Source organism: Mugil cephalus, chromosome 7 (assembly GCF_022458985.1).
Source record: "Mugil cephalus isolate CIBA_MC_2020 chromosome 7, CIBA_Mcephalus_1.1, whole genome shotgun sequence".
NCBI lineage: Eukaryota > Metazoa > Chordata > Actinopteri > Mugiliformes > Mugilidae > Mugil > Mugil cephalus.
The window spans coordinates 9,492,884-9,506,857 of record NC_061776.1 but is presented as its reverse complement, the minus strand read 5'-3'; the positions used below and the strand labels follow the sequence as shown (position 1 = coordinate 9,506,857).

Sequence of the window (13,974 nt, the reverse complement as noted above, 5' to 3'; positions counted from 1 at the left end):
TCAGTCCTTTATCAATCAAGCTGCATTTCATTTTTGAGATCAACTAAGTGACAAAGTGCCAAAGTTATAAATTCGTAGATTTGAATGTATTTCTGTTCTTTCTCAGCCATTTACTTCCTGTTTAGTTGTGTGTTTTTTTCTTCTTTAGTCCTTTTACACATACACAAAATAAAAAGCACCTGTGAGGCATTTGTTAATCAAAATCAAGTTATGATAACTGCAGGATAGCAATCAGGCATAACATTATGACCACCTTCCTAATATTGTGTACGCCTCCCTTGTGCCTCCAAAACAGTTGTGACTCATCCGATAGTGGACATGTGTCTTCTCAGGGTGTCCTGTGGCATCTGGCAACACAATGTCCTTAGTGGAGGCCTTAGGATCTAGTGAATTTGGAGGCCAGGTCAACACCTTGTGCTGTTTTACATGTTTTTTTGAGTTGTTCCCAAACCATTTTTGTGCGTGTCTCTATATCAGGCTGCATCTGTCTGGGAATGGCTCTAACCATCAACGAGTGACATTGCTATGGGGTGGGGGTCGTCTAGTCTGGTCTGGGTGGGTGCTACATATCTAAGTAATATCCACGTGAATGAATGCCAGGTCCAAAAGTTTCCCAGCTGAGCTCTGAATTGTCACAAGATGGTCAATGTCATTTACTTCTCCTGTCAGTGGTTTTAATGTTGTGGCTGAACGGTCTACATATGTAACACAAGGGTAATTTTTGTTGAGCAAAAGTTTGTGGGTGAGTGTAGTTTTCCACTTTCTAGAGTAAAAAAAATACTTTAAGTTACTGCACTACACCTAATAACAACTGCACTAATGCTCCAGTACAGGAACATCGTGTCCTTTTTCAGTTTGAGGTTTGGTTTCTGAGGTCTTAAGGTGGCTTAGTGGAGATGCATACCAGGTTCTCACAACCCCAGGAGGTTAATTCAAGTCGTGACCTTTATTTATTTATTTATATTTTTTACTCCACTCTTCTCTCACTCACGTTCCCGTTTCTATCAGAGCCTAAAACACACAAGTCAAAACACAGATTATATCCTCAGAGTTGTTAAAGGTAAACACACACACACACAAAAAAAAGAAGTAGAATAATTACTACTTTAATACAATGATTATGATACAGAAGTTTATCTGGTCTACAGAGAATACAGGGAAGCATGACTTAGGCGTACAGTATGAGGACGGCGAGGAAGAACTGGCAGTTTCAAACTTGATCATTGTGTGTACAATTAAGTCTGTACCGACTCAGACTGGTAGTAACTCATGCACTATTGTGGCAGCAGTCTGTTTGCTTGGGAAGACATATAAAAAGGCACTTGTGTGACGGTAAATATGGTTGGAATACTCATTTCACGTACTGAAGGAGGTCAAATCATGCCAAACTACATTTAATATATCTGCTTTTTATGAAGTTTATAACAGATAAAACTGTCTGCCCCTGGTGCACCGTGCAGCTCATGATGGAATTAGTCTGTAACATTTTAGTGGATAACTGCAGTCACATGTTGACATTTGATAAAAATAAAATATCCTTAGCGATTTTGCGCAAGATGTGTTCACCCGAGGAAACCTCAGAGTTTGAAAACGGTCAGGTCTTTCCAATAAGCAAAGCCTGACTAATTGACAGATTCATGAATGGAGTCTGATACAATTTACTGTAGAGGACGATACATAGCAGCACCCACACTGCATTGTAAAAAAAACAAAACAAGTTTCTTTGTTAATTAGTATTGATTAAATTCTGTACAAAGTAATCAAATAGAGGGTATGCGTGTGACGTCACAGCTAGCTTGTCTCCATGGTTACGGCCACTGAGTGGCAAAAAAAGTGACAGTCGAGCATGAAGATTAGCAGCATTAGTTTGAATCACAGGCTTTAATGGTAAAATTAATTAAAACAAAATGGGGAAGAGCTGTTTCGTGATTGACTGAACCAACAGATTTGTAAATCAGTCGGAGATATATTCTTACAGATATCCGCCAAAGAAAAGAGAAGTAAATGGATCGCTGCATTACGAAATGGAAAACCTGGTGTTGTGGTTCTCATTTAGTGTCAGGTAATGTTAATTTATGCTGTATTGTTTTGATGAAGTCGTACCGTAAGTTACTTATTAAGTTACGTTCTGGAGGGATGTCCAAGTTTGTGGATGATGTTGTTGTTTTGGTGTAGTTACGGCCCAAAGTAACTATTTCAGTTCCAACAATAAATAACAATAAAGTGAATATTTGTGATCACTCCTCGTCGTCCTTTTAACGTCCAGTCGGATGCTACACTATTGTGTGGTTAACGTTACTTCTCGGTAAAGCTCTTAGCGTTAGCATCTTTTATTTAGCTACATTTATCATTAACTGAAATGACCTTAAACTAACTGAAACTGAGGCTAATCCACTTTTCCAAACCCACAGTCGTTCGTATGGATCATTGTCCTTAATTTGATCTGATAATCCACATTTTTCCTGATCTCGCTGTATCTACTGCTACATTTCACCACGTTTCTGCCACTCAAGGGGGCGTGGCCTCGGGCGGCAGTGACGTCAGTGCAAACCCTCTATAGTGACATTACGGTTCAAGTCTTTAACTCCAATCTGATATTCTGTTAAATATACGCAAAAGTGCGGTTTACAGATTTCTCAAGCGGCCAAATCCAAGAGCACTACTGTTACTGAATAACAGCAGCAAACACTACACATGGGCCTTGGTATTAAAATGCGTTCTCAGTGTTCGGATCACAAGTGACCACCTCTGTTCGTCGCGTGTCCACCTCAACATGGGGGCATCATATGAATTGTGGGACGTAATGAGCACATGTTAAGCTATTTGTTTACTTATCTCCTGACTCACATTAGTTATTCCAGAGCTCAGGTTATAACTAGGGACTCTGGTAGCTTCCACACGCACGCATGTCATCATTGTTGACAAAATACTTCACATGGCTCTAATTAACCACTTGGTAAGTTTTTGTTCTGATGGACTTACACGATTATTCATATTAAATCATTCTGTTTAATAATTACTGATGAGATTCAGGCTGTTTTTTTTAGCTACAAGGACTTTAAAAGTCTCCATCTGCTAACAAACACACATCGCTCACTTTTTTGTCACTTCACTCGTTTGCGTGTCTTTTCTCAATGAATGTGGCAAACCCCTCCACATGCACAGGACGTCAGCTGAGTGGGCAGCGGTCGGTGCATCATCACACAGGGTGCATTGTATGTTCACACTAGTAAAGGGGAGAGCGGTCACAAGGGTCTCAGACCACCTCCAAATATGGTCAAAGGGATTGGATCTCAAACGCAGCCTCTGTGCGTGTGTTCACACCGGCCAGTTGAGATCTGATCACCCAGGACGCAGGTTAATACCAGATCTGAACGGGGGGGAAATAGTCGCAGGTGAGGACTACATTCAGTTAGTATACGCAAAATAACATTTTTGTTTTCAGTAAAATACACGCAGGACTTTTTTCTCTTGCCAAACAACAAATATAAACGAACCCCTTCTCAGGTAACACACACAGAAAGCTCATGTTTTTTTTTTGCGGTCGTGTTCAGTCGTTCCCTGCAGTGAAATCTCAAGCAAAACACAATTCAGCATGTAGAAAAAACATCTTCAACACATCGCTATGTAAACAATTCTAGTATCGGTCACAGTGTTTCAGCGAGGGGGAGACAGGGGGGGGGGTGTCAGCCTGTAAATGTGATTTAGGCCTCTAAAGCCGTTCGCTCTGCAGCATTACAGTTAAACCCTTTTACGAAATAAATGTGCGTGGAAACACATGACGAGAGGAATGTAAAGCCGCTGCATCTGAGCTGTGCAACTGGATAAAGGTCTGATGTTAACATCCTCTTATTCTTGAAAAAAAAAAAATATATATAAATATATATATATATACATATATATATCGGGTGATAAATACATGCACACAAGTTGGTGAAGACTTGGTAAGAAACGTTAAAAACTGTCATTCAACGTGTGCGACTGGAGAGCAACAGTGCAATAAACAAAGCTGATGTGTTTCATCACTTTCTCTTGATTTGTTACGTGAAATGGGTTAAACTTTCTTTAGATAGAAATCGTAATGTAATTCAACGCGAACGCCACCAGAGGGGAGCAAAACCTAGGGCTTCCTGACTCCGTCAGGGCTGAAACTGCTGCAGCTAAATGCAATAAATGTGCCTCGTTGAATCTGGCGCGTCGACCAATGTAATACTGTACTGGCAGGTTTTTCCTGTTTCATGTCGCAGCTCACCACACGTGCAAGCTGACCTCAGTCCGTCCACTGTGTTGTCTTTCCCGGGGATAAGACACTGTGTGCATTGTGGACCATGTGCTGTGCTGGCGCGGTCCCCGGCGCTGGAGGAAGTAAATCTCATCGTCGGCCGGTCCCCGCACTAGCAGCACCTCCTGGCGGACGGAGCGGGCTGCCGGGTGAGTTTAAACGAGTCGTTGCTCTCCACTTCGGGATTTTCCAGGGGGGGAATCTGTTTACCTGAAAGTACAGACAAATGGTTATCAAGAGAGATTTAACCATTTAAGCATCCGAAGTGTCATTGGCAAAATACCACAAAATACCAAAGACTTTATTTAGCTGCAACTGATATATTTCTCATTGAATAAATAATGTCTGATCTGCACATTAACAGAAAATGTGGATTATAAACCAGACTCTCAGCAGACCCCTCCCTCTATGTTTAAACCACATACTTTCTACTCTGTACCATAGATCTTCAACAGGGGGTCCGCCACCCTTTGTGGGTTCAACACGGGGATCTTTGGTTGATTAGACATTTTTAATTTTCCCCCACAAATTTCCCCCACAAATGCACATTAACATGATTCCAACATATTTAAGTAAAAGGGATCAAGGCTTTTAGTCAGACTTCACTCATTCATCTGTCAATTATATACACATGTTGGAAATAAAAAAAAATGAATATTTGACCCTGTGTATTACTTGATTAGTTTAATATTGAATACAAAATGACAATAATGATGTAAGTTTATAAATAGCACTAGGCCGAGTTTAACATAGTACAGGGGTCTTCAATGTTTTTCAGACCAAAGACCCCAAACTGATGGAGAGATTAAGTAGGGACCCCCTACCTACTATATGTGTTCTGTATTAAACTTAAGCTATTTATAAATATACAATATTATTATCATTTTGCATTCAGTGTTAAACTATTCCTTAATGTGTTTTTAAAGAAAATTTGTGGGGGGAAATTACTGACAGCAGGCCTGCTATTGTACATAATATGCTGCTTTGGCCCACTTTTGTGATTTTTTTTTTCTTATTTTTCTTTATATTTAGTGCCCTTCGGGGATAAATAAAGTTTTTTTCTGAAAAAAAAAAAAATATATATATATATATATATATATATATATATATTAAATGTCTAATCAACCAGGATTTTGCATCTCCCCCAGAATCACTGGGGATTCTGCACAAGACGTGTTCACCCAAGGAAACCTCAGAGTTTGAAAATGGTCATCTCTTTCCAATAAGCGGAGCCAGACTAATTGACAGATTCATGAACGGAGTCTGATGTGATTATCACAGAGGACGGTTCATGGCAGCACTCACACTGCATTGCATGACAACAAAACACAACTGTTGTTACAAAGTAATTAAATAGTGACATCATGGTTAAAAACTCTTAACACCAATCTAATGTTCTGTTAAATTTATGCAAAAGTGCAGTTTACAGATTTCTCAAGTCACATCCAAGTCAGAATAACAGCAGCACACACTACATATTTCTAATTGGATAAATAATGTCTAGTCCACACTGTGGCAGATGGTAAAATTATTAACAGAAATAAATCACTACTAAGCTCTGTCCAGGGAAACGGAGGATTACAGGATTTCTAGAAGTTGATCTACAATAGTAGACAAAAAGTCAGGACTTCTCCATCTCTACTGCTTCCAACTGAACCACTTCCACAGGCCTTTTTCCTCAGCTCCTTACTTATCTGCCCACCTTCGCCCAATTCAGTTTAAAGCTTTGAGTCAATAGCACAAATCTTTCTCTTTATCGCCAACTTCCAAAAGGACACAGGATGTACTAACTCATATGGCACAGACACAAAGGCGCGACACCTACTGATTTTCTGAAAGAGCTCCTCGACATTGACAGCGTTTCTGGCACTAGTCTCGATGAAAATAGCTGCGATTGATTCAGCAAACTCCTTAGCTTCCTTCATAGGAACTTCCCTGTAAAGAGAGTGGAGCGGGGAATTAAGAGTGGAGTACATTCAGACTGTAAATCAATGATTATATCACCCATTATACTCTGTTCCATTATTATTAAGACACAATCAGACAACTCTGATTGAGGAGGCAGTGCCTATATAATTCAGGCCACTGCATCATTAAAACTGAGTCTTGAAACCTGAGAGTTACTCAAAATCCTCCCAGCGATCATAAAAGAAGATTTTATTGTGCAGATCCACATTCGTGCCTAAGCGGGACAGACTATTAACGATCAAAAGCAAACTCTTTAGACTTTACACTGCAGTCCATTTGCACTTATCCCAGAGAAAGAGCTTTTTTTTTTTTTTTTGAAAGAGTAGAAACAAGTGCCCACCTGATGTCCCCTAAATCATTTTTATTCCCTGCTATAGCTACAACGATGTCTTCTGGGCCGTGTTCCTTCAGCTCCTTCACCCACTTCTTCAGTGTCTGGAACGAGTCCTGGACGACAAGAACACACCACGGTCAGCTCTGGGATCCTTTTTTTTTTTTTCTTTAAATGAGAATATGCCCAGCATTCTTTCAACTTGTGTCACATGTTCACTGCATTAGCGTTTCTCAGACAAGTTTCCATGAACCGACCAGGAAAGAATGACATTTGTAGGTCATGGAAGAACAGCTCCCTGCGGCGATGGAAAAGTAACCGAATTTCAGCCTACAGTTGAAATACAGTTATAGGATTTTTTGGGGGGAGTTGAGGCCATAGACAACAGTTTAATCTCTCACCAGTTTAGTTATGTCGTAGACTATGACAGCAGCAGCCGATCCTCTGTAGTACATGGGAGCTAACGAATGAAACTGCAAAAAGAGAACATGTTTTTAGTCATTTGCACAATCAAGTTTTTTTTTATTATTGTATAGCACACATGAATGTGGTTGTTGAGTCTTTGGCCATTTAAAAAATCTGAAATAAAATCTGTGTTAACCCTTGAAAGGCAGCAGTCTGCAGCAGCGTCGGACCCGTACATTCTTAAAAGATGAGTTGTTGGAAAAAGTCACTTCCTGATAAGTTTCAGCTCGTTAGAGGGTTATTTTTAACCTTATTAAGACTGCACATCAAATTTACAGAACTGTCATTAAAGGTGGACAAACACTGACTGTGAAACAGTTTTAGCTTTCACCACATCAGCTCATCCTCCAGAACCCACATGTGGCAGCTTTGCATAAACACTGGACGGTCTTTAGCCAACGAGCCAGTTTACATCATTTATCTAAACTGGCCTCTGCTAAAACCTTTTTAAAATCTCTCTAAAACTTCACTTTGTTACTTGCAGTATTTACTCTAATAGTAACGTATAGTCTGTTTATAGTCGCACGTGATGTCACAGCTAGAGAAGTCTCCATGGTTACGGCCACTGAGTGATAAAAAGTGACAGATGAACATGGAAATTAGCAACATTAACACGTAATTGTAAAATTAATTAAAAAAAAAAAAAAGGTGATGAGCTGTTGTGGGATTGACTGTATCAAAAGATTTGAAAAGCAGTCAAAGAAAAGAGAAGTAAATGTGTCGCTGCTTTACTAAGAAACAACTGGAATCCAGACACAGAAACCTGCTGTTGTGGTTCACATTTAGAGTCAGATAAGTTACTTCTTAAGTTTTACGTTGTGGAGGGCTGTCAGATAAGTTTGTGGGTGTTGTTGTTTTGGTGTAGTTACAGCCGACAGTAACTATTTCAGCTCCAACAATAAATAACAATAAAGTGAATATTTGTGATCACTCCTCGTCATCGTTTTAACGTCGCTACAGTATTGTGTGGTTAATGTTACTTCTCAGTAAAGCTCTTAGCGTTAACATCTTTTATTTAGCGACATTTCTCATAACTGAAATGAACCAAATTAACTGAAACAAAGGTCCTATGACATTTTGTAGTGATGTCTGAAACCTTAGTGATCAAATTATATGCACTCAAAATTTCCCATAAAGCACTGAGAAAAATAAAGACCATCCAATGGTCATTCAGCAGGTGATGGATATCCCATCATGCATTGCGTCTCTAGCGGCGCCGCCGTCAATGGCCGTTAGTGAGATACATTTTGACTTTCGTCACGAAACTGTGCAACATTTTTTAAACATAATTTTATTTATTTCATGAAAATCACTACAAAATCATCATGTTTTAGTAAAGTCTAAATTATAATGATATAACCAGGGGAGTCGCAGCAGTCTGACATGTAACGATGCGACAGCAGCGACAACAGTGACGTCGTTAACTACGCGTCACACAAAGCATTCGTTTAGTGTCCGAATGCTGTTGGGGACTGAGCTCACTATTTACATGGGGAGTAGGAGTTAGGGAGGGAGTGAACGATTTCGGACACAAGGTAAATGAAACTGAGGCTAATCCAACTGTCCAAATAAGGGGGTCCTCTGGTATAAAGCGTTGAAATCAGGTCCCTATAAATATCAGGATAACGGATTTGTGAACACGTCAATGTTCGTGGACCATTTGTTATTTGCTAGTTCGTACGGATCATTGTAGAGTCCAATTGTCCTTAATTTGATCTCATAATCTTTGCCACTTTGCCATAATTTTGCACTGAATCTTGGCTTCACATGTAGTACTATACATTTACATATTTAAAATGATTGATAGAGCTGCTGATTCAACTGTGTTTTCATTTCAGAAGGTTGATTATGATGATTATCTATCTATGATTATCTTACTGTACCAACATTATTTTGACAGCCCCACTTTCATGGTTGCAAGAGAGAAGAATGAAGAAGGATTTAGATCTCCCCTCAACACATAGGACCCGGGATTGAGGCGAGGGGCCTCCGTGGATCATCCCACAGCTATTTTTGAGTTGTGAGGAGTGTCGTTGCTATGAGGTAGTGTGGGGGGGTGTCTGGTCTGGTCTGGTTCTAGGCGGGTGGTGCATGTCTAAGTTACATCCGCATGAATGAAGACCACATCCAAACGTTTCCCAGCAAAACATTGAATTGTCACAAGTCACGTGGAAACAGTCTGTCCACTTTCCCTGTGGCTTTTTAGCAAACCACACCAACTGTCACTACCACACACCACTGTCAACAGAGATGCCACACTGAGATTGACAGTCCGGGAGACGTCCTCGTCCAAACCTTGCTCTGCCGTGCCACTGATGTCCAGAAACTCTACTAAACCCTACATGAAATTGTCTTGTTCCACAGCAGTGGTAAATAAAGGTTTCGACTGTGTTGATGTTCTCCACCGATGTTTATCGAGGAGACCAACCACACAGTCAGATTTAATAATAGAGCCATGGTAACAGAGGTCTCAAAATATTGTTTCTCACATACGAACAGGAAATAACTTGCCCTGCTTTTTCCATGGTGTAAGCAAGTCTACACAACCCCCCCCCTCTCCCGTCCCCTCCACCAAATGAATCACTGTGATGTCTCCGGACCTTTAAACCTTTATGAATCATCCTGTTTCACGGCAATATAATATCTCCCGCGTCACGTGCGTCAGTGACAGGGAAGTGATTGTGTCCTTCATACTTCCCCGTTTAAAGTGTAACAGGAAATTAGCTCCACGGTCCACGGAGTCATGTGTGCAACCTTACAGATAATAGCAAGTAAATGACTTCTCACCCGTTCCTGTCCGGCCGTATCCCAGATCAGGAATTTGTGCAGTTCATTTCCACACGGCACCGTCTTAGTCAGGAACGACGCTCTGTGGAGGATTTAGTGCATTTCACAACAGTTCTTCTAAAGTCTTCTCTAAAAAGGCACAAAATAAAATCTGTGCTAGTCAGCAGAAAACAAAGAATGGACATGATTGAACTTGGGGTGGGGTAGTAAAATCAAACCTGGAAGACACAACACTGACCTGTGTTCATTAACATATACTAATAGTGACCTGAAAAATGGCTTTAAAATCAATGTTAAGTCTATTTTTGAGAACAGATCAGTTTTAAATATTACAGGGAACAAGGAGGAGCTGCCACAGTGAGCTGTTAAGATGAAGAGCTGCACACCTACAACTTCTAACCAACTCATTTCACAGCTGCACAGATTCATTGTGATGTCTTTTGTCTGCTTCCATATGGTGTCAACAAATGAAGGACTGACATGGACATATTTGGACCGTGGACCACCGAGTAAATGCTACGTCATGTCCTCGTGTCAGCTGTTAAAGAGCGTCCGGCGTCCTAGTTTTTCTTAGCTTTTTATCTTTTATTTTATTGGGTTTATGGACAATGTGCACATACATTAAACAGTGTCAAAGGCATGAATAGATGTGTGCATCAGCTTTAGCCGAAAGCTAATTTCCACAGCACTAAACACAAAACACAATCTAAAATGTGCTCCTAGTGTAATTTGTCAAGTAAAAAGTAATTTCAGGCTCAGATTAAATATCAACATTGGTAAATCAGAAATTACAGGGTATATTTTGGATATCAGCATTTGGTAATTGACAAATCTGAGCATTGAACTACAATCACATTTTTACAAGGACATGATCCTCTAGGCGTCACAGGAAGGTGATTCTAGGTTCTAGTCTGGATTCTGGACTTTTCTGTGTATGGTCTGCACGTTCATTCCCCCACCGTCCAAGACGTGCTCGTTAGGTTCATAGGTGATCCTAAATTGGGTCACCTATTGTGGTTTGTAGCTCTTCCTTCCTTCCTAGCGTCCCAGTTAATTCTTCCAGATACCTCCTCTTTCGTGCATGCGCAGAACGTATGTGAAAGGAAAATTTGGAGTGTGTTCAAGGGCAACTTTCTGGCCCAGACGCAGTCGACATGACCTCCCTCCTTTGCCAGCGATGTGTCAGTACAGTCCGGTAGTAAAAACATCTGCATGCAGTATCTCTACTGATTTATTCATTCCATGACTGGAGCTCACATGTGATTTAATCTCACACCAGATTCTGACTCATGGTTTGTTGACCGACTGATTGAACCGATTGTCTCATCTTGTTATCTCTGAGGAAGCTTGAATACTCAGTCTCCTGTCGTCTGGGGGCGGCTTAAGGTTTGTGACTGGTACTTACCCTATGGTCGGACTTATGTTGTGATCAAAATGATCCTGAACAAATCTGCAAACAATGCTGGACTTCCCGACTCCAGTGTCCTGCAGACAGAGAAGGTCACGCAACAGTCAGGGCACAAGCACAAGGACGGGGGTCTCTAGTGAACCTTAACTGATTATGCACCTATTTGATTACATGCTCAACCTATGAGACAAGCCTCTGCTAGTTAATTCTGTAAACTAAACTTACAATCAATTAAAAATCAAGCCCAGGAAAGCTTTCATGATGCTAGCTATTATTGACGTAGCTACTTTCAAATATTTTTGTCATTTATACGTTGGTTGTTTTCACCTTGTGTGCTGTGTGGCAGTGTTTCTACCCCAGTACTTATTTACTACTGGCTGCAAGTACAAAAAGACATTTCACTGTGCACTGCACCATGTAGAACGAATAAAGCCTTATCTCAGAATCAGAAAAAAAAAGATTCTCAGATGGGCAATTAAGAGGGCAAAGAGCAGCAAGTGTCTATAAAGAGTAGGGATGTATAGTAGCATGTATGATAAATATATATATATATATAAATGTAAAATGGCAGATTCAGTACAGCAAAAAATAATGTGAAGCATGGATTAAATTAAAGAATGACATCGCAATATGAGGACACAGTGATATTGCACAAAGTGTAAATCTTATTATCTTAATCTTATTGTAACTCCTTAGAGTTCAGGAGGAGAAAAGCGATGCAGGGACAAAGTTTGCTCTCCTTTCTCTAAGTCTCTCAGCTGCTCAAATGCTGCCATCTTATCTCATCTTGACTGTTTATGGTTAAAATATGAGTAAGCTGTGTTAAAAGCAAGTAGAAGTGTAAGAAAACGCAGGTAGTTGATAAAAAACTATCATATCATAGCAGGGGTGTCGAACTAATTTTAGTTCGGGGCCACATAACTGCATATGTTGATCTAAAATGGGCCGAACCAGTAACATAACATCACAATAAGCTATAAATAATGACAACTTCAGATTGTTTTAGTGCACAGATCCAGGAAATTAGGAGAATGTTTACATTTAATAAGCTATCCTTAGAGAAATTAACTTTCTTAAGAAAAATAAGTGCAGTTTGAGCATATTGCTGTGTGCTGTTTAGTCCTGGGTTTCACTTGCTGTGAGAAATGCGCAAAACCCAAATATGGCAAAATAAGAAAAAAAAATGGTAATGGAAACGCCTACATTTCGAAAAACCTCTAAAGTATCGCTAAAACACTTTCATGAGGCGGTTTTTCAGACGTATTGACATAACAGTTTTTCACAAAAGTGCAATGGAAACGAGTATTTAAGAGAATTATGGGATATCGTGTTCTTTCCTTTCTAAAACACTGGACAAATTAGTGACAGCAGTTACTCTCATTTAAAATATACAGTCTTTTATGTAATTTTCACACTTTGCAAATTCATGCTGCGGACCCAGATTGGACCCTCTGGCGGGCCGCTTTTGGCCCGCGAACTGCATGTTTGACACCTGTGATGTTCAAACTTGGTAAACGTTGTGCAGCTTTTTTAAAGTTCCCAGTTTCTGTTTATTTGCTATTGATAAAAAAAAAAAAAAAAACTCCAAGTTTGACGCTTGTTGTCGCCCCTGTCACAGAGGAAACCCGGTGTGTTTTGCTGACACAGCAAAAAAATTAAAAAAAAAAAAAAAAAAAAAAAGGGAGAGAAAAGAAAAAAAATACGCATGACGTAATGCATAATAACTGCCACAGGCGTCAAGAAGTAAACGGGCAATGCATAAAAAGAAAAGTTAAACACGGCTAAACTGTTTTAAAGTAATGATTAATTTAAATAAACACACAGACGTAAGTGAGTTAAAATTACTGCTGCCCCCGCCCGCCCGCCGGCCCGTTAGCTATCCGTTTCCAAACAACTCCCATCCATCATCTACAGTCAAATAACTAAAGTTTTCCGGCGAACACGGTAAAGTCAACAATACTTACGACAAAATATCGCCACTGACAGTTTATTAAGTCAAGTTTTTTAGCGTCTGAATCGGTTAATTACCTTCTCAGCAGGCTAAAGGAATTTTCCCCTAAGGAAAAAAAAAAAAAAAAAGAGCAAAGAACCGGATCAACAAAAAACATCTGCCAACTTACCCCTAAAAGGCAAACCTTGAGCTCCCTTATGGCCATGGTGACTTCTGGAGGTTTTTTAGATCATCATTTGTCAGTGTAAGCTCAGTGTCTTTGTCTCGACATGCTTAAAACTGCTGATTTCTTTTTTTTTTTTCCTCTTCTTGGGTAAAAAAGAGAAACCCAGCCCCTGAAACAGACGGACTGACCATGTACTATCTAAACGACGGGAAAACACTATTTCCGGTGTACGCCTTCAAAATAAAACCACAGTACGTTTCTCTCATGATGTACAGTATAATCCAGAGGTATTCAACCTTTTTCAGGTCAAGGACCCCGAAACTGATGGAGAAATTAAGTAGGGACCCCCTACCTACTATATGTGTTATATATTAAACTCTTTTATTAAATATACATTCAATAAATACATTATTATTGTCATTTTGCATTCAATGCTAAGCTATTCAAATAATGCACAGGTTCAAATATTATTATTATGTTTTCTTTTTTTATTTTAAACGTGTGCAACAGTAGGGTAGCCGTGCAACTGCCATAAACATAAACATACTGCCAAACATGTGGCCAAATCGCAGAGAACATTTTTAAAATATATATATAGAAAAATGTCTAATCAACC

At 39.7% G+C, this 13,974-nt stretch overlaps 1 protein-coding gene across 1 annotated transcript; it reads right to left on the bottom strand.

Annotated features, from left to right (window-relative positions):
* Positions 1-1,090: 1,090 nt before the first annotated feature.
* On the bottom strand, positions 1,091-13,557 carry rab31 (RAB31, member RAS oncogene family). The gene is made up of 7 exons (XM_047588840.1): positions 13,362-13,557; positions 11,239-11,318; positions 9,834-9,915; positions 6,983-7,054; positions 6,591-6,697; positions 6,108-6,217; positions 1,091-4,492 (listed from the first exon to the last, which is right to left on the bottom strand). The coding sequence occupies exons 1-7, from the start codon at positions 13,395-13,397 to the stop codon at positions 4,395-4,397; spliced, it is 585 nt and encodes a 194-aa protein (XP_047444796.1). The 5' UTR covers positions 13,398-13,557; the 3' UTR covers positions 1,091-4,394.
* Positions 13,558-13,974: the final 417 nt, after the last annotated feature.